Below are 23,639 nucleotides of genomic sequence, written 5' to 3'. Positions count from 1 at the left end.
GCTGAGCCTGTGCATCCGGAGCCTGTGCTCCGCAACGGGAGAGGCCACAGCAGTGAGAGGCCTGCGTACAGGGGAAAAAAAAAAAAAAAAAAAAGTATGGAACTGGCACAAAGCCAGATACATAAATCAGTGGAAGAGAATAGACAGCCTAGAAATAAACCCACACACTGAAGGTCAATTAATCTATGACAAGGAGGCAACAATATACAATAGAGAAAAAGACAGTCCTTCAATAAGTGGTGGTAGGAAAACTAGACAGCTACGTGTAAAAGAATGAAATTACAACATTTTCTCACACCATATACAAAAATAAACTCAAAATGGATTATAGGTCTAAATGTAAGACCAAAAACCATAAAACTCCTAGAAGAAAACATATGCAGAACACTCTTTGACATAAATTGTAGCAGTATCTTTTTGGCTCTGTCTCCTAAAGCAAAGGAAATAAAAGCAGAAATAAACAAATGGGACCTAGTTAGACTTATAAGTTTTTGCACAGCAAAGGAAACCATCAACAAAAAGACAACCTTTAGGGACTTCCCCTGATGGTCCAGCGGTCGAGACTCTGTGCTTCCAATGCAGGGGGTGCAGGTTCGATCCCTGGACAGGGAACTAAAATCCCACATGCCACGCAGCGTGGCCAGAAAAACAAACAAAAAAACAGAAAATGACCTTTAAAATTAGAAAATATTTGCTAATGAGATGACTAACAAAGGGATTAGTATCCAAAATATATAAAAGGCTCATACAACTCAACATCAAAAAAACAAACCCAATTAAAAAATGGGCAGAAGACCTGGATAGACATTTTTCCAAAAAAGACATACAGATGGCTAACAGGCACACGAAGAGATGCTCAATATCGCTAATCATCAGAGAAATGCAAATTAAAACCACAATGAGATATCACCTCACACTTGTCAGAATGTCTATCATCAAAAAGACCACAGATATCAGAGAAAACCGTAATTCAAAAAGATACATGCACTCCAATGTTCGCTGCAGCACTATTTACAATAGCCAGGACATGGAAGCAACCTAAATGTCTATCAAGAGAGGGATGGATAAAGAAGATGTGGTACATATATACAATGCAGTACGACTCAGCCATAAAAAAAAGAATGAAATAATGCCATTTGCAGAGACGTGGATAGACCTAGAGTGTCATATAGAGTGAAGTCAGAAAGAGAAAAATATTGTATAATATCAGTTACATGTGGAATCTAGAAAAATGGTACAGATGAACTTATTTGCAAAGCAGAAATAGAGACACAGATATAGAGAACAAACTTATGGATACCAAGGGGGGAAGGGGGTGGGTGGGATGAATTGGGAGATTAGGATTGACATATAAACACTACTATGTATAAAACAAATAACTAATGAGAACGTACTGTATAGCACAGGAAACTCTACTCAATGCTCTGTGGTGACCTAAATGGGAAGGCAATCTAAAAAAGAGGGAATATATGTATACATATAACTGATTCACTTTGCTGTACAGCAGAAATCAACACAGCATTGTAAAGCAACTATACTCCAATAAAAATTAATTTAAAAAATACATTAAAAAAAAGTGTATGTTGACACACACACACCCCCAAAAAGACCACAGATAACAAATGCTGGTGAGTATGTGGAGAAAAGGGAACCCTTGTACACTACTGGTGGGAATGCAAATTGGTGCTGCCACTGTGGAGAACAGTTTTTCAAAAAGCTAAAAACAGAACTACCGTATGACCCAGCAACTCCACTTCTGGCTATATATCCAAAATAAATGGGAACACTAATTTGAAAAGATACATGCACCCCCAACATTCATAGCAGCATTATTTATAATTGCCAAGATATGGAAGCAACCTGTGTCCATCAACGGATGGATAGAGAAAATGTGGTGTATATATATATATATACAATGGAATACTACTCACCCATAAAAATGGAATGAAAATTTTGCCATTTGCAACAATATGGATGGACTTGGAGGGTATTATGCTAAGTGATATAAGTCAGACAGAAAAACAAATACTATATGATATCACTTATATGTGGAATCTAAAAAATAAAACAAACTAGTGAATACAACAAAAAGGAAACAAACTCACAGATATAGAGAACAAACTAGTGCTTACCAGTGGGGAGGGGGCAAGACAGGGAAGGGGTTAAGAGGTACAAACTATCATGTATCAAATAAGATACAACGATATATTATACAACACAGGGAATATAGCCAATACTTTATAATAACTATAAATGGAATATAAAAATTTTAAAATTGTGAATCACTATGTTGTACACCTGTAACATATAATATTGTACATCAGCTATATCTCAATTTTAAAAAAGGTTTAAGAAGAAAATACTGTGTTGTATATTTGCAAGTTGTTAATAGAGTAGATCTTAAAAGTTCTCATCACAGGAAAAAGTTGGTAATTTTTTCGTAACGAATGTTAACTAGACATGCTGTGGTAATCATTTTGCAATATATACTACTGAAGAATCATATTGTACATCTGTATAAGTAATATAATGTTATATGTCAATTATATTGCAATAAGAAAGAAAGATTTATAGTCCTGGAATTAAAGCCTAAATTAGATGTCTAAGAATGTGTATGATGACATTTATCTGATGAATTAAATCCAAATATAAAAGGAAGCTACCATATGACATGAAACCCAAACACCTTAGCCTGGCTTTTCTCTCAACCATTTCTTTTGTTTGTTTGTTTGTTTTTTTGCGGTATGCGGGCCTCTCACTGCTGTGGCCTCTCCCGTTGCGGAGCACAGGCTCTGGACGCACAGGCTCAGCGGCCATGGCTCATGGGCCCAGCCGCTCTGCGGCATGTAGGATCTTCCCGGACCGGGGCACGAACCCGTGTCCCCTGCATCGGCAGGTGGACTCTCAACCACTGCGCCACCAGGGAAGCCCTCTCAACTCTTTCTTTTTTTTCTTTTAATTGCCTTATAATCTGAATAGTTAAAATCTGAAAATAATAATTCACTTTTTATAGATCTGACCTTTCTACATGGCATTTGCTATCACAGAACACTGTTTCTAAAATCACCATCCCTTTCATCTGACTCTCTACCTTGAAGAAACATTCTTGCATTACCTACACTTGACTCTGGTCATTCTGCTACTTTGCCCATCCCAGTGGCAAGTACATGTCTTTGGCTTACTGTCTGACCTCTCAGACATAGGTTCTTTGAACACAATTCCTTGGAATAGAGTGTCTATTCCTTGGAATTAGAGTATTAATGCTGAAAGGGATTTCAAAGATGGTTTACTTTAATTCTCTAATTTCACACTTGAAGAAACAGAGGCTCAGAAAAGATAAGGGGCTTGTCCAAAGTCACACAGCCAGTAGCAGAGTCTGGAAGAGAATGCAGGCCACTTGATTCCCATAATTTAATGTACTTAATTCTACTCTAGCATTCCTGTTCTTCCATTAAAAAAATACTTATTGTGGGCCTAATGTTTTGCTAACTTTTGGAATACTAAAACAAATATGAATAATTTCATTAGACATTTCATTTATTTGTCTTATTTATTGACTGCCTCCACAAGTAGAATATATGTTCTATAAGGGAAGGGATTTGTGTCTGTGTCTATTCTGTTTACTACTGTATCACCACTGCCTGGCAAAGGGATGGCATTAAATAAATATTTGCTGAATGAATATGAGGTCGCTACTGTCCCTGGAACTCACAGTTTACATAATAGTCAAGGTGAGAAGACCACAATGTAGGAATACAGAGCCTCAGAGGCTGGGCTTTGTATAGAGTGAGTTTGCCAGAAACAGAAAGGAAGAGCATTCCAACAAAAGAAACTATATGATGTTGGAAGTTCCCTGGTAGCCTAGTGGTTAGGATTCTGGGCTTTCACTGCCGTGGCCCAGGTTCAATCCCTGGTCGGGAAACTGAGATCCCGCAAGCTGCATGGCACAGCCAAAAAAAAAGGAAAAAAAAGAAAAGGAAAAAAGAAACTATATGATGCCAAGAGAAAAGCAAGACAACCAAGATGGGCAGAACAGGAAGTGGGATGGTTGGAGGAGGGCAAGGTGAGAGTCTCAAAACAGGCCTGAGAGATATTCAGGTTTACTGTGTATAAGCAGGAGACTGTTGGAAATATGGCCTGAAGCCTGGGAGAAAAACTGCCACTGGATGTACACACTTGGTTGAAACCATTAAAAAAGTGAGTCACCCAGCTCAGGAAACTATACTTAAGGGGTATTCTGAGTGTGACCAGACTGAGTGTGACTGCATCCAGAATTTTCTTCCTAGGGTATCAAATCCCACATATTACATGACAAACTTGCATCCACCTATTTGCCCATGCGCCTAGGACTCCCACTTGACTCATTCTGGACAACTGTTCATGTACAGTGGGTAATGGCAGTATTCTGGAATTTCAATTTTGATGTCCAGTTAGGGCTCTCTCTATTCTTCTCAACTTTTAAACACTTCTAAGTATAACTATTTACATTTTCACAGTTTTATGTTGAATAACAATAACTGATATTTGAAGTTTAACTACTCACCATTACTTCTTAGAGAAAAGGTGTGTGCTGTGTCTCCAAGTCTAATTATTTCACCAGTGGATTCTGCTTCATCTCCACCCCAAGAGGGGCCCAATGCCTCAGATGACGAGGAGCACCTGAAAGAGTTTCCTCACTTACTGATGGCCTGGCCTGACCACAAAGGGCCCTTTCTGTGAGGACCCCGAGAGCTGCTTCAAGCAGCCAGCCTATGGATGTTCAGATTCGTCACTGTTATGTGCAGAAAACAGGAGACTTTTCCTTCTGCTGCTTAACTGTTTTAACTGATACATGTATGTTGGGAAAAGCTGTGTATAAAGTGTCAAGGATTAAATGTATAGGCGAATATACACAGAGAACAATAAATACTGGTTACTTCAGAGATGTGGAAGTGAAGGGAATCTAGGTAGGATATTAATTTTGTATTAAACATCCTTTTATTGTTTCACTTTTGCAATTTTGTTTTTTTTAATCTAATAATGAAAAATAAAGTCAAAAAATTTATTTCCTGATGGTCTCATTTAAGACACATTTTCTACAACATACTATATTTAAACAAGAAGGCTTTGCCTGTGCTTTTCAAACCATGACAAACTCCATAAAAAAACTGATAATTGGATACTTAAAAGAAAATCATAGCAGCATATTCAACCTCTACTTAGCAGAAGTACAATCAAACCTGCAACAACATTACATTTTGCCTATGAAAACAGCACAAATTTTAAAACTCTGGTATTGGTCGATGATACTGGTTGATGAGGGTGCAGTAACCGAGTACTTTTATACTGCTGGTGGGTATTTAAATAGTCACAGCCTTTTGGGAAAGTAATTTGGCAACTTTTAATAGCCTTATATCATTCATAGTCTTCCACTCTGAATGTAGCTTAAATGTATGAGTGGAAGGAGGGTAGAGAAAGAATAAACAGAAGTATGTATCGCATTAAAAAATAATAATATGAAAAACAAAGGAACAACTACCTCTACTTCAGAGGCGTGGTTTAGTAAATTATGATGCACCCATATGCATGATATGTTATACAGTGATTAAAAATGATTATAAAGAGTTTAACAAATTAGGAAAAGACTTGATGTGTTAAACTTTAAAATGCAAGGAACAAAATTATACAGACAATATGACTAAATCCCCAAAAGAAAAAACAGTAAAAAAAAAAAAAAAAAAAAAAAAAAAGCCTAAATTACAACAAAATGTTAACAAGCAGTTACTTAGTTCTGAATGATACAGTTCATCTTTTTTCCTTTTTTGCTTCTTTTTTATTCCTCTGTACTTTCCAAGTTTTCAGCAAGGAACATAAACTACTTTGATGATTAAGGGAAATGTTTTAAATTAAGTAGGTGGCTAACGCTGAGAATTAAGCATTATATATAGCTTGAGGTTCTTAAAACTCCCTCAGGGAGGTTTAAAACATGAGAAGTTAGTAAATTTTCACATCAGCTTTGTTTTTTGTTTTTTTGCTGCCATTCTGGTATATTGTGTGCAATTTTAATTCTTAGTAGAAGGAAAAGCATAACTTGTTTTGCTTAAATTCACAGACATTGAGTGCTACCTCTCAAAAGAAACTCTTTTCCATGATGATCTGGATTCTTTAGTACTTTCTCGCTCTTCCAAAGGGTCTCCTCGATGGGATTCTTTAGAACCCTGTCCAGTTTCACCTGTTTAGAACAGATAAAAACAATACCCAAAAACCCAAGTTAATGCAAGTATTTCTCTACAGAGATGGGTAGAGTTAAGGACAGTAAAATACCCTCAACTCCTTCCTGGTAAACTGGGCTCTTGTGAAAGTGAAGTAAGAACCAAATCATTACTTGCAATGAGCACGCAAGTGTTGCTTTAAAAGCAGGGTCTACAGTTGTATTAGCAATGTTCTATTTTTTAAGCCAGGTGGTAGGTTCATTTAGTATCCTTTACACCTATCTGTGAGATAAGAAATATCTGTGAGATACCTGAGGCAAGGTGACTAGGATGTGGCTTCAGAAAAACATGACCATGTCAGCCTACCTCAAGCTCCAAGACAATCACGCCCTAGCCTAAGGTAAGAGTGAGACCACATCAAGGTGTGGATGAAATTTTCCTTAAGACTATCAACCTTGGGACTTCCCTGGCAGTCTGGTGGTTAAGACTCTGTGCTTCCACTGTAGGGGCACGGGTTCAATCCCTGGTCGGGGAGCTAGGATCCCTCATGCCACACAGCACAGCCCCCCCAAAAAAAGACCCTCAACCTTTTTTCTACCCCAACATACTTAAGAAATACACTTTCACAGTGGCAGTAACTCACTAGGGAAGTGATTTCAGGAGGTATGTGGGTGAAACCTCCTACTTCAGATATACCCGTCTGGATATTCCCATCCCATTTCTAGAGATTTCCTGTTCAATCTCTAGATTAACTTTTTTCTGTTTTTTCTGTTTCTATATTCGCCAAGTAACATTTTAACTTTATGTTTCTATATTCGCTTTTTCTGTTTCTATATTCGCCAAGTAACATTTTAACAACATTAGTCAATATTCATTGTGTATTTACTCTGGGCTAGGCTCAATACTAAATTATTTATGCATATCTATTAACCTTCACTACAATCATGAAAGAATTTCAGATGAGAAAACTGAGGCTTAGAGAGCTTCAGTCCTACAGTGAGGGATGAAACTTAGTGAGTCATACAGTGAGTGGCAGCATTAAGCCCATAGTCTGCCTTCAAACCCCTTGATCTTCAGCAGTAAATGATAATGCTAGCTCAGAAGAAACTGCTCTGTACCTGACATGACTAGTGATAATACAGATTTATTTCCCATTATTAATTGGCATTTTGAAGATTCTGATCAGCTCTAGGTAATACTGCTATATAAACTTGGACCTGCAAAGGTGAGAATCAGACTTCAGAAAACATTCTCCAACTACAGTACTATCACATAGGGAGGCCCCATCTGAGCAACGCCCTTCTAGCAGCACTAAGCTTATCATATCCTACTGACCTCCCCTGGGAAGATCCTCCCCCCCACCCCCCCACCCCCACCCCCCCGCTCAGTATGTCATTATTACCAGCCTCACATGTAAGTATCTCTCAGTTCTGTCCTCCTCTCCATCCCCACTGCCCATCATCCCTCCCCTACATGCGATCAAGTACTACATCATAAAAACTGCTGTTGTTGGAACATTTCAAATTAATTACTCTTTTAGGTAGTTTTCTTCCCCTTACTCTTGCTGCTAAAATGACTAAAAAGGCACAGAGCATCGAAATACCTACTGGTAGCCTTGAATTAGGTGAGTTTTTCCACGTCACTCACTCCCTCCCAATTCTCCTACAATGTTTTTACTGTATGTATTTATGGCAGTCTCCCTGACTTGAGCATAGTTTTGAGAACAATAAACATGGCATGCAGCTCTGAATCTTCCCAGAGTACCTAGGCTGATATTTAACATACATTAAACACTCAAAACTCAAGTTTTTTGAAATAAAAAAAAGAAATGTACAGTGTGGCGTGCCTTTCAATCTTTCCTTCTAGGCCTTATCTCTATATGCTTTTAAGTCTTTTTCAGCAACAAGGATAAAGGGTAGAAAACTATCTCTAACTAAAGAATTTAAGATTAATTTCAGATGTTATATTCACAGCATACGTCTCACCATCAACAATGTGAGAATTAGGAATGATGAGCCTGCCCAATTTTTTGTCTTCATTTGTATTAGAATTTATACTAATTGCTATTGCTGCTAAAATTTTGTTTTGGATAACTTTACAATAGTAAACCCATTCTAATATGGGTCATATATTATTCAGTGTATTAATACATACAGTATTATTTATTGACCAATCTCAAACTGTTAAGACATAAGGTTCTTTGTTTTGCTTTTTTTCCCCATGATAAATAACATTGCGTGAAGACCTTCAAGCACCTTTCTTTTGTATTATTTTCTTAGGACAAATCCCTAGAAATGGGATTTATGAAGCCAAAGATTATGAATAGCACTTATACACTATTGATCCAGTTTAAATAACCACGACACCTTTGGAAAATAATACAGCAATAATGATCTTTATCGTTAAAAAAACATAATATCGGGCTTCCCTGGTGGCGCAGTGGTTGAGAATTTGCCTGCCAATGCAGGGGACAGGGGTTCGAGCCCTTGTCTGGGAAGATCCCACATGCTGCGGAGCAACTAGGCCCGTGAGCCACAATTACTGAGCCTGCGCGTCTGGAGCCTGAGCTCCACTACAAGAGAGGCCGCAATATTGAGAGGCTCGTGCACCGCGATGAAGAGTGGCCCCCACTTGCCACAACTAGAGAAAGCCCTCTCACAGAAATGAAGACCAAACACACCCATAAAATAAAATAAATAAATAAATTTAAAAAATAATAATATCAAAATTTCATACAATAAACTGTTACGATTAGGAGAACTGAGTCACTTGACGAGTGAAATAAAAAATATTCACGCCGTCACAAGTGTAGGTTGGAGACAGAAATGTACCAACCCTTCCTGCTGATGCCTCCCCAGTATCCAAATTTATAACAAAAATGGCAGTTCTGACATAGGAAATTTTGGAGTAAGGAATTTCATGTAATAATAGGACAGTAAGCAATTTTAGCCAGATTTAGCTTTCTATTATAGATTAGCTTTAAAGTAACTTATAAGCAATATCCAAGTTAACAAAAGACATGATGGTAGTCTAGGATAGAGGTTTCAACCACTTGGAACAATGAGAACTGAAATTTAATTTATAATTAAATTTATCAGATATAGTGTACTAGTGATTCTAATTCCTACGGAGAAAAATAGGCAAAAAGATAAAAGACAAAAAGAGACATAACACAGAATATAAATCAAGTTTTTTTCTTAAACTTACTTTTCTCGTGAGATGTTTCACTGATGTGTTCTGTAAGATACTCCAGTAACCCATCAAATATTTCTAGGAGATTCTTAATAGATTCTTTATCTCCTTTCACTATATTTTCTCCTGAACACAGAATACAGAGCTATTAAAAAAAATTAACCAAGAAATTGAAAGACTTATAATTTTGAAATGGATATACCACTGTGAAAATACTGTTCACGATACAAGGATTATAAATTAATCCAGGAGAAAAATATTATAAATATTAAAAACATTAATTTCCTGATGCTTGATTATATCTGAAGAAAAAGGGGTAGTCTTGAATAGTATGGTTGATAATTCATTGGCATAGTCCTTCATTTATCAAGAAGCAAAATAAGTGAACTTCATCCTCTAAGTTTTATACTGAAGTATAAATAAAGCAACTAAGCTGAACTTTATTAGGTTGGTGAAAAAAAATTGCAGGAGGGAACACTTTCAGCCAGTGGTTTGTTCTGAAAACAATAGCAGTAGAGTAATATAAAACAACACACAAAACACTTGGGATACTCTCATCAGGAATTCCTGATTTTTTGAATTTGTTAACTCCTATTCACTTTGTATAGATTATGCCATTTTTTGATTAAAAACTGACCATGGGGGCTTCCCTGGTGGTGCAGTGGTTGAGAGTCCGCCTGCCAATGCAGGGGTCGCGGGTTCATGCCCCGGTCCGGGAAGATCCCACATGCCGCAGAGCGGCTGGGCCCGTGAGCCATGGCCGCTGAGCCTGCGCGTCCGGAGCCTGTGCTCCGCAACGGGAGAGGCCACAACAGTGAGAGGCCGACGTACCGCAAAAAAAACAAAAAACAAAAAAAAAACTGACCATGGGTACCTGCATATAAAACCACTTTTAATCTCACCTCACCCCCAACCTCTCCAGCCTTACCTCCCACTATACCCGCTTTATACCTAAAACTAATCTTCAAACAGTCCCTAGCACAGTACCTGGCCTATAACAGATTTTTAATAAATGTTAAGTTGAAATGAAGACAAAAAATGGACTGGCAAAAGCATGGAAACTTGACATGTTTAATGTCACCTAAAATGGACTCCTATCAACATCAGGTATGGATGGAACTTAACTGCTGAGACACCTGGGTTGTCCTTTGGGAGATCAGAGCTGGCATGAATTCAAACAAGTATGGGAGAGGCAGAGTGGAAATTTGATATTTGAGATAATCCAGCCATTCATGACTTCAGTCATGATGCAAAACAAACCTAAACCAGAAATTTGATGTTTTACAACACTCTAGTAAAGATAATCAATGTTTGAGAGTTTTTTTGTTTAAAACAGCTGAACAGAAATCTTGTTTTTAAGCCCTATGTTTTCTGGCTTAACAAGATACACAAGCATACCCCAAGGACATACCCAAGACTTCTGGTTTCCAGGATGGGGAGCATACTCTGCCAACCCAGCAACTAAGACTGCCCATGCAGTGCTTCATGATGTAGGAGAAACTGCTTTTTCTTTTTTTAAATAAATTTACTTATTTTTGGCTGTGTTGGGTCTTTGTTGCTGCACGCAGGCTTTCTCTAGTTGCAGCGAGCAGGGGCTACTCTTCGTTGTGGTGCACGGGCTTCTTATTGCAGTGGCTTCTCGTTGCAGAGCCCGGGCTCTAGGCAGGTGGGCTTCAGTAGTTGTGGTGCACAGGCTTCAGTAGTTGTGGCTCGCAGGCTCTAGAGCGCAGGCTCAGTAGTTGTGGCACACGGGCTTAGTTGCTCCGTGGCACGTGGGATCCTCCCAGACCAGGGCTCGAACCTGTGCCCCCTGCATCGGCAGGTGGATTCTGAACCACTGCGCCACCAGGGAAGTCCCGGAGAAACTGCTTTAAACAGCACACAAGGAGTAAAAAGCTGCTTTGCAGTATACTGGAGGTGGTAAGCAGTTTTGCAACTTTCCATGGGGATGGGGTGGGTATGAGTCGTCAGGGGCAGCTCTGCATCAAAAAGTTCTATAAGCAGACACAACTTTGGTGTATAGTATGTTTATTTAGTAAATACGAATACCAGAAATTACCCTACTCAGGTGATAAAGCCATTCCAAATTTCAAAAGAAAAGGGAAATCCCAGGGTTATCCCTCAAAATGAATTTTCTCCAAACCAGTTTACCACATTCATTCACTTAGAACTGCACTAAAAAACTTAAGACAGAGTATTTTTGTAAAAATCTGTTCTTACTGATGTATCAAAATAAGAGATGCAAATGACCTATCCTTATTAACATATACCTCTTTTAACGACTGTCAAAGAATAAAACAGTATAAACCTTTGCTTAGTGACTTAAGTATAGTTTCAAGTCCCCAAGATTCCCTCTGTTCATTAGCTTGTAATAATTTACTGAACTAATCCTCATTTTCTATTTACCAAAAATAGGGATTTACAAATGTATTTGGTATTTGGCTTCTGATTACGAGCATGTACACTTTTTTGGAAAAAGGCTGAAAAACAATTCACGGTTTTATTTATTTTGAACAGGTAATACATTCACATGGTTCAAAATTCAAAAAGTGCAAAACGTATAAAATGAAAAGTCTCATCCCACCCTTGTCCTGCAGCCCTGTAGTTCCTGTCATTGGAGGTAATGAGGTAATCAGTATTACAGGTTTTTTGCATATGCTTCTAGAGAGTCCTTTGGCATTCAATCAACTGCATATATTTTCTCCCCACCTTTGTTTTTACAAATAGTAGCATACTCCGCACATTAGCATTATAACCGCACCACGTTTTTCTCATACTGTATATATTAGAGATCATTCCACTAATATGGAACGTTGTATACAGAGCATCATCAATTATCTTTCACAGCTGCAGAGTAGTTCCCTATATGGAGCTACAATAATTTATTTAACCTGTCCCTATTAACGGACATTTAGGTGTTTCTAATTCTTAGCAACTACAAACAAGCAGACTGATAGCTTTAAAGTAACAATAACAAAACACACCTCAAACTACCAGCTAGGATTCTTGTTTAGACCTATCCCAAACTCAGTGTATGACTCCTGGAAAAGCTCGTAAGGATGGTTGTCTTAACTATACCAGTGAATTGTCCTGGCTCAGTCTTGCTGTTTGGTCTATTTCACAAGCTTACTCATTTGGTTAAACAATATCTAGAGTGCTACAAAACAAATTATTTTAGTAAAACGCAAAATTATCTGATGGTTAAGTATATACCAACCTGTTATGTGAGACAAGCTGACCTGCAGATAATCCAAAGCCAATGAATCAATTACTGCTTGTACATTGTGAGCTTCATCCTCTTGACTCCTGGGAAAAGCTATGAGGTCTGTGGAAAAAAAACTACATAATTTTGCATCTATGAGAGTCCAAGTTTTCATCTACCTGTCTCTGACCAGGCCTCTGAGCTCTGCCCAAACAGAGCAAGCTAGAACATACAGATAAACAGAGCCTGAATTCCACAAAGTAGAATCTTTAGTGGCTGAATATTTATTGAATATGGTTGAATATTTATTCAATCAACATATATATGAACATGCTCTATAATAAGCACCATGTTAAAGAAAGCTAAAAAGGTCCCTGAATTCAAGGAGATGCTAATACTCTAATAAGGGAGAAAATCCAAGGGAGACTTTAACCTATAGCCATAGGCAGGTGTGCAAGGAGGGGTTTGTGTATGTCCTGTTAAAGCAGCCTATTGGGAATTACTGGTATAAAGGTTTAAAAGATCAGCATAGTGCAGAAAGATTTTAACAACTTAAATTTGGAGCTTCTCCTCTGGTACTGAGGAAGATGAATGTCTTGGGGAAGGATGAAAAAAGTATTCTAAAAGACTGGTCTAATAACTACCTGCCTCTGAACCCTAAAGAGAGTTGGGACTAGTATCAAAGATACCAGCTGCAGGCCATCCCATTATTCCAGAAAGTGATGAGGGCACTGACTCATGGTAATGGAGGGAAGAGAGACTACACAGAACTTTAGTGCTTAATGGTTATAAACTATATAAAGATACAGAGGCACCAGAGCAATCTATGGATAAGAACTCTGAGATATTTAACCAGGAACAAAGTGCAAACAACAATTCTTATCCGTAACATTGGTTAAATACCAGGATTCAACAAGTTTCCAAATTCCACTCAATTTTAGAACTATGAAGGTACATTTACAGAAAAGGTGTGACTTTCACAGGGCATTATGAATGACTAAACATAATCATTAAACATAATCATAAACAGTTGATGACCAAGGCAGTTATTACAGGTGGGCCTCCTAAGGTATTCATTAAGGCAATGAATGCTATTATTTAGATAGAAATAAGATGTACGCAAAAAGAAAACTCAAGATTTTATATATACCATAGGATCTAACTAGAAAATCCTAGAAACTTATGGCCTAAGATACAGACACTATTACTCCCACTTTTAAGTACCCTTACCTGGTACCTTTTCTCCCAAAATAGACTGATAAAGAGCAATAAAAACATTAGCATCACAGTCTTCTAGTTCTCGAATCCTCAGGTGTATGTGACATTGCAAAAGAAGATTATTGGCAATGGTTACCCACTCTGTTGGGAAAGGAAGGGTAAAGATCAGCCTTAACTAGTACTAGAAAAAATCATATACGTTCATTTAAAAAACCACCCCCACAAAAACAGACATTGAATTCTATAGAAAATAAGGAATTTGATTGTTAGAGAACTTCAAAGACCCTCCTAGTCATGATTTTTAAAAAGATGTATTTAATTTCTTGAGATGACTTCCAATAATTTCAATGTAGTCAAAACTATGATGCAAATCCAATTTTTACTGTTGCAACCTAAAATCTTAAGTTACTCACCATAGTCCTCATTTTACAAGCCATAAGTAGGTCTTTTTATTTAAAACACATTTACAAATAAACAGGAATATTATGTTTTATATAAGACAGACTGTGAATAATAATTTGAGGTTACTAGAAACCAATTAATGGATGTTGCTTCAAATTCCCCATAGCATTAGTCATGTTTCTACCCAATTATCTTGTTCAAGGTGGAATTTCTCTGATGCCCAAACAGGTGGTGATTAACTTAGGCTGTTAAGAACTGGAGTAATGACACCAACATTACTACATCTGTTCTATTTTTAATTACATTTGACGTATATGAAAGGAAGTTGAGAAATACATAAAAACGTCTCTAAATTCAGAGCTAGCACATTACCAATACTGTCGAAGTTTCCCGTGTATCACCCCTTTATTGTTGGGATTAGCAAAATTACTTCAAGGGTTTCTCGACCAAAGGTAATTTAGCAAGCTTAAAACACTTATTCCCTCAAATAACTGGCGAGTAAGGGGGAAATTCTTTTATTCTGTATGCGTTATCTTCAGTGTGTCTAGAAATAAATGTGTGTATGTGTAAGAGCGACTTAAGGCACATTATCTCCCTCTCCCCATTACTCACAGCTGACCAAAGAATGACAACTGGTTTGAACGCTGTCTTGGAGAAAGGAATGAAAGCGTCCTAGACAACCAAATCAATTCGCTTTTCAAAAGCGGCGCTGGACAAAGCCGGTTAACTCTAGAAAGCACTGAAGAGAAAAGTCCACCACTATTCTACTTTGGGGGGGGGCATCAACAGATATTTACAGCGCCAGTCCTCAAAAGTTCAAAACAGATGCAGGTACAGCCTCAGGCCCCACAATGCAAGAGCAGAGGGCACATTCCTCAGAGAAACAGCTGTCCGGGGTAGGACACTTTCTGACCGCCCGTTTTGCAGCCAGGATGCGGGCGTGCTGCGGACCTCGCCGCAGGGCCCTTCTCTCCCCCCGCCCCTAAATCAGGCTCGAGCGCTTCGAAGGGGCCGGGGAGCGGGACTGACAGACCCTATCCCGAAAACCCGCCGACTACGACGGGGTGCCTGTCACGAGCCCCACCGGCAGCCCAGACCTGCCCCGAGGCCTCAAGATAAGACGGGCAGGGGCGTTCGGGGACTTGGACTGTACGGCTTCAGTCCACACACAACCGGGGCTCAAGGCCGAGACTCACCAGCCTCTGAGCCGGCCATGTCGCGGAGGCAGGTCGCCGCCGGACTCCCAGCCGGGCGCGCGCGGGACGGTGTCCTGGGAGGGCCTCACAGCGCAAACCCAGCGGTGACTGAAGAGAGAACCTAACCAAAGTGCCGCGATGGAGGGGTGGAAGAGGGAGGGACGTTACAACGGCTTCTCGCTGCTGATTGGTCACCAAGGGAGCACTTCCTTTCGCAGCACGTGCCGAGGCGGCGGTTTGCGGGCTCTAGAAACTATTCTCCACCGGCCTGATCCCGCTAAGGGGTTCTCGGGTGGGTGGGTTTGACAGCCCAGGTCATCCAGCAGCCCAGGCCACCCAGCAGCCCAGGCCGACTTCCCGGGGTCATTAGCACAGCACTTCCGGTGAGCTATTCCGTCTTGTACTCCTCCGCCAAAGCCAACTGGGGAAGTAGTGCGGCCCGCTCACCCGGTGGGAGGGGGCAGCCACGTGACAACGTCAGGCTCCGCCTTCCCGCCTTGGTTGGTTATGGGCGTGAAGGCTTTCTGGAGACGTAAACATCTCCAGTGGACAGAGTGGGTTCGCCTGGCCTGGCCATTTTATTGTCTGGGCTGTACCTGGAAAAGGGCGCGGTGGCTTTCTTGAAGTGTGAAAGACGAGAAAAAGGTGGAGTCAAAAGAGTGCAAGCTGAGGCATCCCAGTGGTGGGTGGCCGGGTGGCCGGGTGGGCCCACCCTTGTAAGGGGCGAAAAACGGGCGACGCTGAGGGAGGGGCCGCGGGGGGAGGTGCGATAACATGGCGGATTCCGGAACGCCGGCTGGCGTTGCGGCCTCTGCGCAGGGGCGGAGTGATTAGGTCATAGAGCGGCTCCCAGCATTCTCTGCGGCGGAGGAGGCGGTCCAGGCTATAAAACCGGCTGCCGGGACGCCGCCGGCACCTCATTCATTTCCACCGGTCTTTTGTCGGCAGCAACGGTTCTTGTCATCGCCGTCCGTCCGCCGCTGCCGCCCCCGCAAGGCTTCGCCGTCGCCACCTCTAGCGACTCCCCGCGCTCGATTCTCTCCGCTTCGCTTCCCGCCAACCGCAACCATTGACGCCATGTCGGGTTATTCGAGTGACCGAGACCGCGGCCGGGATCGAGGGTGAGTGTGGGAACCGACCTGTCAGGCCCGGCGGGTGGGGGATGGGAGGCCGATGAGGGTTGCGGGGGGGTGGGGTGGCGGTGGAAACTCGCCTTCTTCAGCCTATCCTTGGGCCTTCTCCATTGAAGAAGGTTTGCGCCATTTTGATATTTGTCCAAAACTGGGAGTTTCCTGTTAACGACTCTCAAGATGGCCTTTTGTGTGGGAGGGGAGCATCGCGGCCTCGGTGATTTAGCAGCTGTTGGGAGAATTTCGAGGAGCGTATTTTTAGGGAAGGAAAGCGCAGTGCTTCGAGGCAAAGTCGCCGCTCTTAGGTGCAACTTTTCGGGAGGAGTTTTGGGGGCCTCCGGGATTCTGTGGGTGCCGAGGGGGCCGCCTCCGAAGCCGTTAATGCGGCGAGGGCAGGAGGTATCTCGGGAGGCGGCCATGTGGCTGAGCCGTGGGTAGAAAATGCCGGCGGCGGACATGGCGGCGGCGCCTTTGTTACCCCGCCCGGCGGAGGAGCTCAAAATGGCAGCGTCGAGAAAATGTGGCGCAGAGAGAAATGCGAGACAAAGGGGGAAGCGCCGCCCCAGCGGGAACGCCGCCCGGCCGACTCCGCCCGGGTCGGGACTCCTCCCCCGGTAGTCTCCAGCTCCTCCTCCTCTTTTTCTTTGCGTTATATAATTTCGCTTTCTCGGTCGGGAGTCCTACTGCGGGGTCCCCCCAACTCGATTGGCTTGCATGACTGTCCGAGACCACCTTCCTTGTTCTGCTTTCACTGTCTGTGTTAAAACCAAAGCTCTTTTGCTTGAGGACGGCTGGTGAATAGCGTCACTATTAAGCTACTTTCTTCTTTCTTTATTGTCGTTCTTAGACATTTAATTTTTAGTCTTGTGGAAAAGATTAGTAGCCACCAGCTGTTGTCTATCCTTGTAATCGGAACTAGTGTTCGGGCAGCCAGTTTCCGACCTGGTAAATCCCGGGCTGTTGATTTGGCTTCGGTGGTGGGGACTTCGCACAACGCTAAATGAGGGAGATGCGGTGCTTATTGTGGCTTTTGAAAGAATGACCATGGCTGTGGACAGCTGGGTCTTCCATCTCCAATCGTTCATTGATCTTTAGCATGTGCTCAGGGATGGTAAGTAAGTCTGTACATGTTTGAAAATGTAACTTTTTTAAAAATTAATTTTAGGTTTGGTGCCCCTCGATTTGGAGGAAGTAGGGCAGGGCCCTTATCTGGAAAGAAGTTTGGAAACCCTGGGGAGAAACTGGTTAAAAAGAAGTGGAATCTTGACGAGCTGCCCAAATTTGAGAAGAATTTTTATCAGGAACACCCTGATTTGGCTAGACGTACAGCAGTGAGTAATTTCATGTGGCTTCTTCAGGCTATAACTCATTGACTTTTTAGTGAATCAAAATCTGACTAGAAATTTCTTGCAAATTTTGGGAAACTCATGTTTTCCAAGTAAGTAGTTGGGGAAGAGGTGTTACTTTTGGAGACATGGGACGTTGACTTAACTTTTACGTGGAAGAGTTGAGTGTAACATAATAGGTGGTGCTTGTACTACATGCAGTTTTCTGTATGTGGATCCAAATTTTTGAAGGTCATCTTAAAGTAGATAATTATAAATTCAGGGGCTTATTTTTAGTTAGTGGGAGTCATGAGACTTCACTGGGTTTTTATAATTTGTTTTGTAGCAAGAGGTAGAGACGTACAGAAGAAGCAAGGAAATTACAGTCAGAGGTCACAACTGTCCAAAGCCAGTCCTGAATTTTTATGAAGCAAACTTCCCTGGTAAGTGCTAGTTTTCCCCACTTTTTTTTTTCTTTTTAATTTTTTTTCTTGGCATTACTGATTTTTAATTGCTGTCAATAATTACAGCAAACGTCATGGATGTGATTGCAAGGCAGAACTTTACTGAACCCACAGCTATTCAAGCTCAGGGATGGCCAGTTGCTCTAAGTGGATTGGATATGGTTGGGGTAGCACAAACTGGATCTGGGAAGACGTTGTCTGTAAGTTTGGGAGAACTTTCGAGTTATGTGACATGTGCTAGAGAAAATTGGTTGGGAATTAAAAGAAACTAGAAGTATTTGAATATAACTTCTGTTGTTTGCTTTCTCCCTGAACAGTATTTGCTGCCTGCCATTGTCCACATCAATCATCAGCCATTTCTAGAGAGAGGTGATGGGCCTATTGTAAGTTTACATATATATTCTATCAGTTTTTTGGTTAGAAGTGTAGAAATTTGTAAGATATATAGCAAAAGTCAATTTGTGCTGGTTTTATATAGAGATACTAGTGATCTTATCTAATTTACCTAGAGACAAAGTTGCTTTGGGTATTGACAAATTAAGTCATCTGCCAGTGTGTAACACTAATAAATTGTCACTCTAAAGCTAGAATCCAGGGCTCTGCTAAAGGTGTTCCACTTTCTCTTTCCATAGTGCTTGGTGCTGGCACCAACTCGGGAACTGGCCCAACAGGTACAGCAAGTAGCTGCTGAATACTGTAGAGCATGTCGCCTGAAGTCCACTTGTATTTATGGTGGTGCTCCCAAGGGACCACAGATACGTGATTTGGAGAGAGGTATGTAACAAGGTTTTATTTGTCGCTGGTGGTGCTGAAAGCTTTAGATATCATGGTTGCATTTGTGTGTTTAATTGAAGGTGTGGAAATCTGTATTGCAACACCTGGAAGACTGATTGACTTTTTAGAATGTGGGAAAACCAATCTAAGAAGAACCACTTACCTTGTCCTTGATGAAGCAGATAGAATGCTTGATATGGGATTCGAACCCCAAATAAGGAAGATTGTGGATCAGATAAGAGTAAGTGCCCTTCAAATGTGTTCTCTTAAAATTTAGCTCTAAGTCCATTCTTAGAATACAATGCTTTTTTTTAATCCAAAAATCTTTAGCCTGATAGGCAAACCCTAATGTGGAGTGCTACTTGGCCAAAAGAAGTAAGACAGCTTGCTGAAGATTTCTTGAAAGACTATATTCATATAAACATTGGTGCACTAGAACTGAGTGCAAATCACAACATTCTTCAGATTGTGGATGTGTGTCATGACGTAGAAAAGGATGAAAAGTAAGTTTGACTATAAAAACTTAACATTTGAAACAATTTGTAATCTTAAAAGTGACTTTCAGTTGGGTGGAATCTGAATGTTAACTTGAAATTAGTCTGTCACTCTGAAAATTATCTTGCTTCCTTCATTCAGGTACTTGTTGGCTATCACCGTTTTAATATAGCACTCTTATAGAAAAAAGACTCTTGTGGTTTATTTAAGGACCAAAGGTAGAACTATTTGAAAGGTTAAGCAGGTGTTTTCTTTTTAATTTGTAGCCATGTAGATTAAAGTTAGTGTTTCGCTCATCATAACCCGTGGACTTCTTTTAGAATTCACAATTTTTTGTTTCCTTCAAGGCTTATTCGTTTAATGGAAGAGATCATGAGTGAGAAGGAGAATAAAACCATTGTTTTCGTTGAAACCAAAAGAAGATGTGATGAACTCACTAGAAAAATGAGGAGAGATGGGTATGTGGGCTCCTTCCATTGAAGCAGATATTTATTAGAGCTGAGTGTAGGGGAAGGGCAAACTTTAATCAGTGGTAGATTTGAGTTTCAGAGGGAGGAATAATCTGGTAGTATAGGTAAGACTGTATATACATTATTTCAGGTGAAATTAAAAGGGTCTGTGACCAAAAATAGTTCACTGCTTGATGAAAATCTATGAGGTTTTAAATGCGACTACTAATGTAACTTTCCTTTAATTTAGGTGGCCTGCCATGGGTATCCATGGTGACAAGAGTCAACAGGAACGTGACTGGGTTCTAAATGGTAAGTATTTTAAGTGAAGCCACCACCACCACCAAAACCTAGAATCCCATTCACATCAGTAATTATATATGTGCCTTTTTTTTTTTTTTTTTTTTTTTTTTTTGCAGAATTCAAACATGGAAAGGCTCCTATTCTGATTGCTACAGATGTGGCCTCCAGAGGGCTAGGTTAGTACAAACTCAAATTCATGGCTTGGTTTCTCAGAAGATCTCCATATAATTTTTTTAAAGAAAGTTTATTGCTTTCTTTAACCTCTGCATTTTTTCTAAGTTTTTTTCATATAAAGGTGCAGTCTTTGTGGCAAGGCCTAGGCATGACAATCGGAGGACTCGAGGGGGATGGAGGACTAGTGATCGGCTGGCTGCTTCCAGTCGATTAGAGAGGTGAAAAGCTGAAAGTGTGCCAGTAATCTTCAAAAGGCAGAACATACCACCTCTGCCCCGTAAACTGTTCTCTCCGGGGGAAAAAAATGGAAGTTATCCTCACAGTTCACTGCCGTGGTATTTATTCTGTCCCATGCTTTGCATGATTGCCATGGTACAGCATTGTTTCAAACTGTTTACTGTGATCTGTGGGTCTTTGAGTTTCAGTGAGTTTGCTGAAATGTCGAAGAAATATTTCCAAACTTCAATGTTCAATGAAATTATTGTTCAAGTTTGAAATGGAGAGAGCAGCTTTAAAAGGTACTAAGCCTTTTACAAATTGGTGAGTACTGGCACATAAGATCTAGAGCAGGAACAACTTCTCACACTTAGTCAGTGGGAAAAGAAAGCAGTGCTTTGAAAGTTCCTCCCTCACCTGCACAGTAGTCGTCATGTCGAGACCTGCCAGAGAGAGACACATTCTCAAGTGAATCCTGGCTTCTTGGAAGCGCTTGCCTAGACGAGACACAGTGCATAAAAACAACTTTTGGGGGACAGGTATGTTTTTCTTGCAGCTGCGGTTGTAAGGTCTTGGCAAGACAAGCAGTGTGGCCAGAATTTTGAACTTCTGATAAGTGTGTAATGCAAAGGACCGTGGATATTTTTGTTGAAAGGTCCTCAAAACGAGAGCACATGAGGAGGTTGCTGTGAACCTTTAATAGTGGCCCTACTGCGCAGAAGCATTCAGATGTCACTTGATGATCTGTAAGGGGATTGTTAATTTGGGAATGTGTTAGGGAATACACACGTCCTTTTGACAGGCTCCATCATTGGGTGGGTAATGAGGCATAAGGGTGACGTGTGCTTTTTCTTTTTTTCTCCCCCCCCCTCCCCCGCCCCCGGCCCAACCTCAATGGTATTCCTACAGGGAATGGATAACCATTTTAACTGTATTTTTTGCAGCCCATACCTTCTTGGGAATACAATTGTCTAACTTTTTATTTTTGGTCTGGCTGTTGTGGTGTGCAAAACTCCGTACATTGCTATTTTGCCACACTGCAACACCTTACAGATGTGGAAGATGTGAAATTTGTCATCAATTATGACTACCCTAACTCCTCAGAGGATTATATTCATCGAATTGGAAGAACTGCTCGCAGTACCAAAACAGGCACAGCATACACTTTCTTTACACCTAATAACATAAAGCAAGTGAGCGACCTTATCTCTGTGCTTCGTGAAGCTAATCAAGCAATTAATCCCAAATTGCTTCAGTTGGTGGAAGACAGAGGTTCAGGTAAGACCAACCTTTGATAAGAAATGTCGGTGGTTTGGGGTCACCTAATTGCCTACAAATCAATTTAAATGGTATTGGCGGGTGAGTAAAATCTTCAGTGCAGAATGGAGTTGAGAAAATACTTCACAGATAGACCTAATTCTTTTGTTAGTAATGATTTATGCCATGGAAATAATCAAGTCTGCAATTTTTTTCCTGACAGGTCGTTCCAGGGGTAGAGGAGGCATGAAGGATGACCGTCGGGACAGATACTCTGCGGGCAAAAGGGGTGGATTTAATACCTTTAGAGACAGGGAAAATTATGACCGAGGTTACTCTAGTCTGCTTAAGAGAGATTTTGGGGCAAAAACTCAAAATGGTGTTTACAGTGCTGCAAATTACACCAATGGGAGCTTTGGAAGTAATTTTGTGTCTGCTGGTATACAGACCAGTTTTAGGACTGGTAATCCAACAGGGACTTACCAGAATGGTTATGATAGCACTCAGCAATATGGAAGTAATGTTGCAAATATGCACAATGGTATGAACCAACAGGCATATGCATATCCTGCTACTGCAGCTGCGCCTATGATTGGTTATCCAATGCCAACAGGATATTCTCAATAAGACTTTAGAAGTATATGTAAATGTCTGTTTTTCATAATTGCTCTTTATATCGTGTGTTACCAGACAAGATAGTTATTTAAGAAACATGGGAAATGCAGAAATGACTGCAGTGCAGCAGTAATTATGGTGCACTTTTTCGCTATTTAAGTTGGATATTTCTCTACATTCCTGAAACAATTTTTAGGTTTTTTTTGTACTAGAAAATGCAGGCAGTGTTTTCACAAAAGTAAATGTACAGTGATTTGAAATACAATAAATGAAGGCAGTGCATGGCCTTCCAATAAAAAATATTTGAAGACTGAATTAAGTGGAAATGGTACTTTATTTTACATATATAATGTCATGTAAAACTTGGCTTAGATGGTCTGTTCTTTTAATCATAAAAACTAAGTTGAGTGCTCCTTTCTATAGTTTCGTTCTGGGAAGTGGGAAGATCAGAAGGCCCTTCTTACAGTGATCTATTCCTATTTTAAGGATTAAAATGAGACTGATTTAGGTTGATTAACAATTCTAGGCTAGATTGCATAAAAGCTCTCTACTTCTCAACATCAGGTGAGTCATTTAATCTGTTAGCAGAGTGGTGAAATGAGATACTAAAACACACAGGAAATAATTAACTGTATAGCCCCACCCTCAGACTGCTTAGTGTGAGAACATGGATGACTTTTGTTCCTTTTGTAAAATTTATAATTAGAAAAATCTCCAGATAACTTATTTTTGAAGAGATTATATTTGTGCTCCTGGCCATGTTATGAATTAACTGAAATATTGAACGAAGCTGAAAAGACTACACCCTTGAAGATGGTTGGCCAGGAGCTAAGTTTGAATTTGTTTTCAGTGTTCTTAGTGTAGGTGGTATAGAGAGATGCTCGTTTCACAAGCTTCCTGGGACTCATAACTGTAGTCACACTGGGAGTCATGAATGTCCAGTATTTCAGGGAACTCTTAAGGTGTATTTATGTTCAAATGAACATTAGGGAAAAAATCCTCAAAATTAATGGTTAATCTAGAGGAAAGCCATGTC

General features: G+C 40.5%; 2 protein-coding genes across 2 annotated transcripts in view; one reads left to right on the top strand and one right to left on the bottom strand.

Annotated features, from left to right (window-relative positions):
* The window catches only part of CEP95 (centrosomal protein 95), a gene marked incomplete at its 5' end in the record, with an annotated part of 66,725 nt that extends 51,305 nt beyond the window's left edge, over positions 1-15,420 (bottom strand). Inside the window, 6 exons of the mRNA XM_079724565.1 lie at positions 4,544-4,659; positions 6,106-6,211; positions 9,399-9,509; positions 12,601-12,708; positions 13,816-13,944; positions 15,402-15,420. Coding sequence (XP_079580691.1) covers positions 4,544-4,659; positions 6,106-6,211; positions 9,399-9,509; positions 12,601-12,708; positions 13,816-13,944; positions 15,402-15,420 — 589 coding nt within the window. The remainder of the gene's footprint in view (positions 1-4,543; positions 4,660-6,105; positions 6,212-9,398; positions 9,510-12,600; positions 12,709-13,815; positions 13,945-15,401) is intronic.
* Positions 15,421-16,415: 995 nt separating this feature from the next.
* DDX5 (DEAD-box helicase 5) lies at positions 16,416-22,918 on the top strand. Its single transcript, XM_079725316.1, has 13 exons — positions 16,416-16,522; positions 17,697-17,862; positions 18,203-18,299; positions 18,387-18,520; positions 18,638-18,703; positions 18,953-19,094; positions 19,175-19,335; positions 19,425-19,597; positions 19,937-20,047; positions 20,289-20,350; positions 20,458-20,517; positions 21,785-22,009; positions 22,212-22,918. Exons 1-13 carry the CDS (start codon positions 16,479-16,481, stop codon positions 22,613-22,615), a joined length of 1,845 nt encoding a protein of 614 aa, XP_079581442.1. The 5' UTR covers positions 16,416-16,478; the 3' UTR covers positions 22,616-22,918.
* The last annotated feature ends 721 nt before the right edge of the window (positions 22,919-23,639 follow it).

Source organism: Hyperoodon ampullatus (genome assembly GCF_949752795.1).
Source record: "Hyperoodon ampullatus genome assembly, chromosome: 19".
Classification (NCBI taxonomy): domain Eukaryota; kingdom Metazoa; phylum Chordata; class Mammalia; order Artiodactyla; family Ziphiidae; genus Hyperoodon; species Hyperoodon ampullatus.
The sequence above is the reverse complement of the archived record's forward strand: the minus strand, read 5'-3'. Positions and strand labels throughout refer to the sequence as shown.

Coding starts and splice junctions, on each gene's coding strand:
- DDX5 (XM_079725316.1), top strand. CDS start 16,479: ATGTCGGGTTATTCGAGTGACCGAGACCGCGGCCGGGATCGAGG. Junction 18,521..18,637: donor GATCTGGGAAGACGTTGTCT/GTAAGTTTGGGA, acceptor CTCCCTGAACAG/TATTTGCTGCCTGCCATTGT. Junction 19,095..19,174: donor GATACGTGATTTGGAGAGAG/GTATGTAACAAG, acceptor GTTTAATTGAAG/GTGTGGAAATCTGTATTGCA.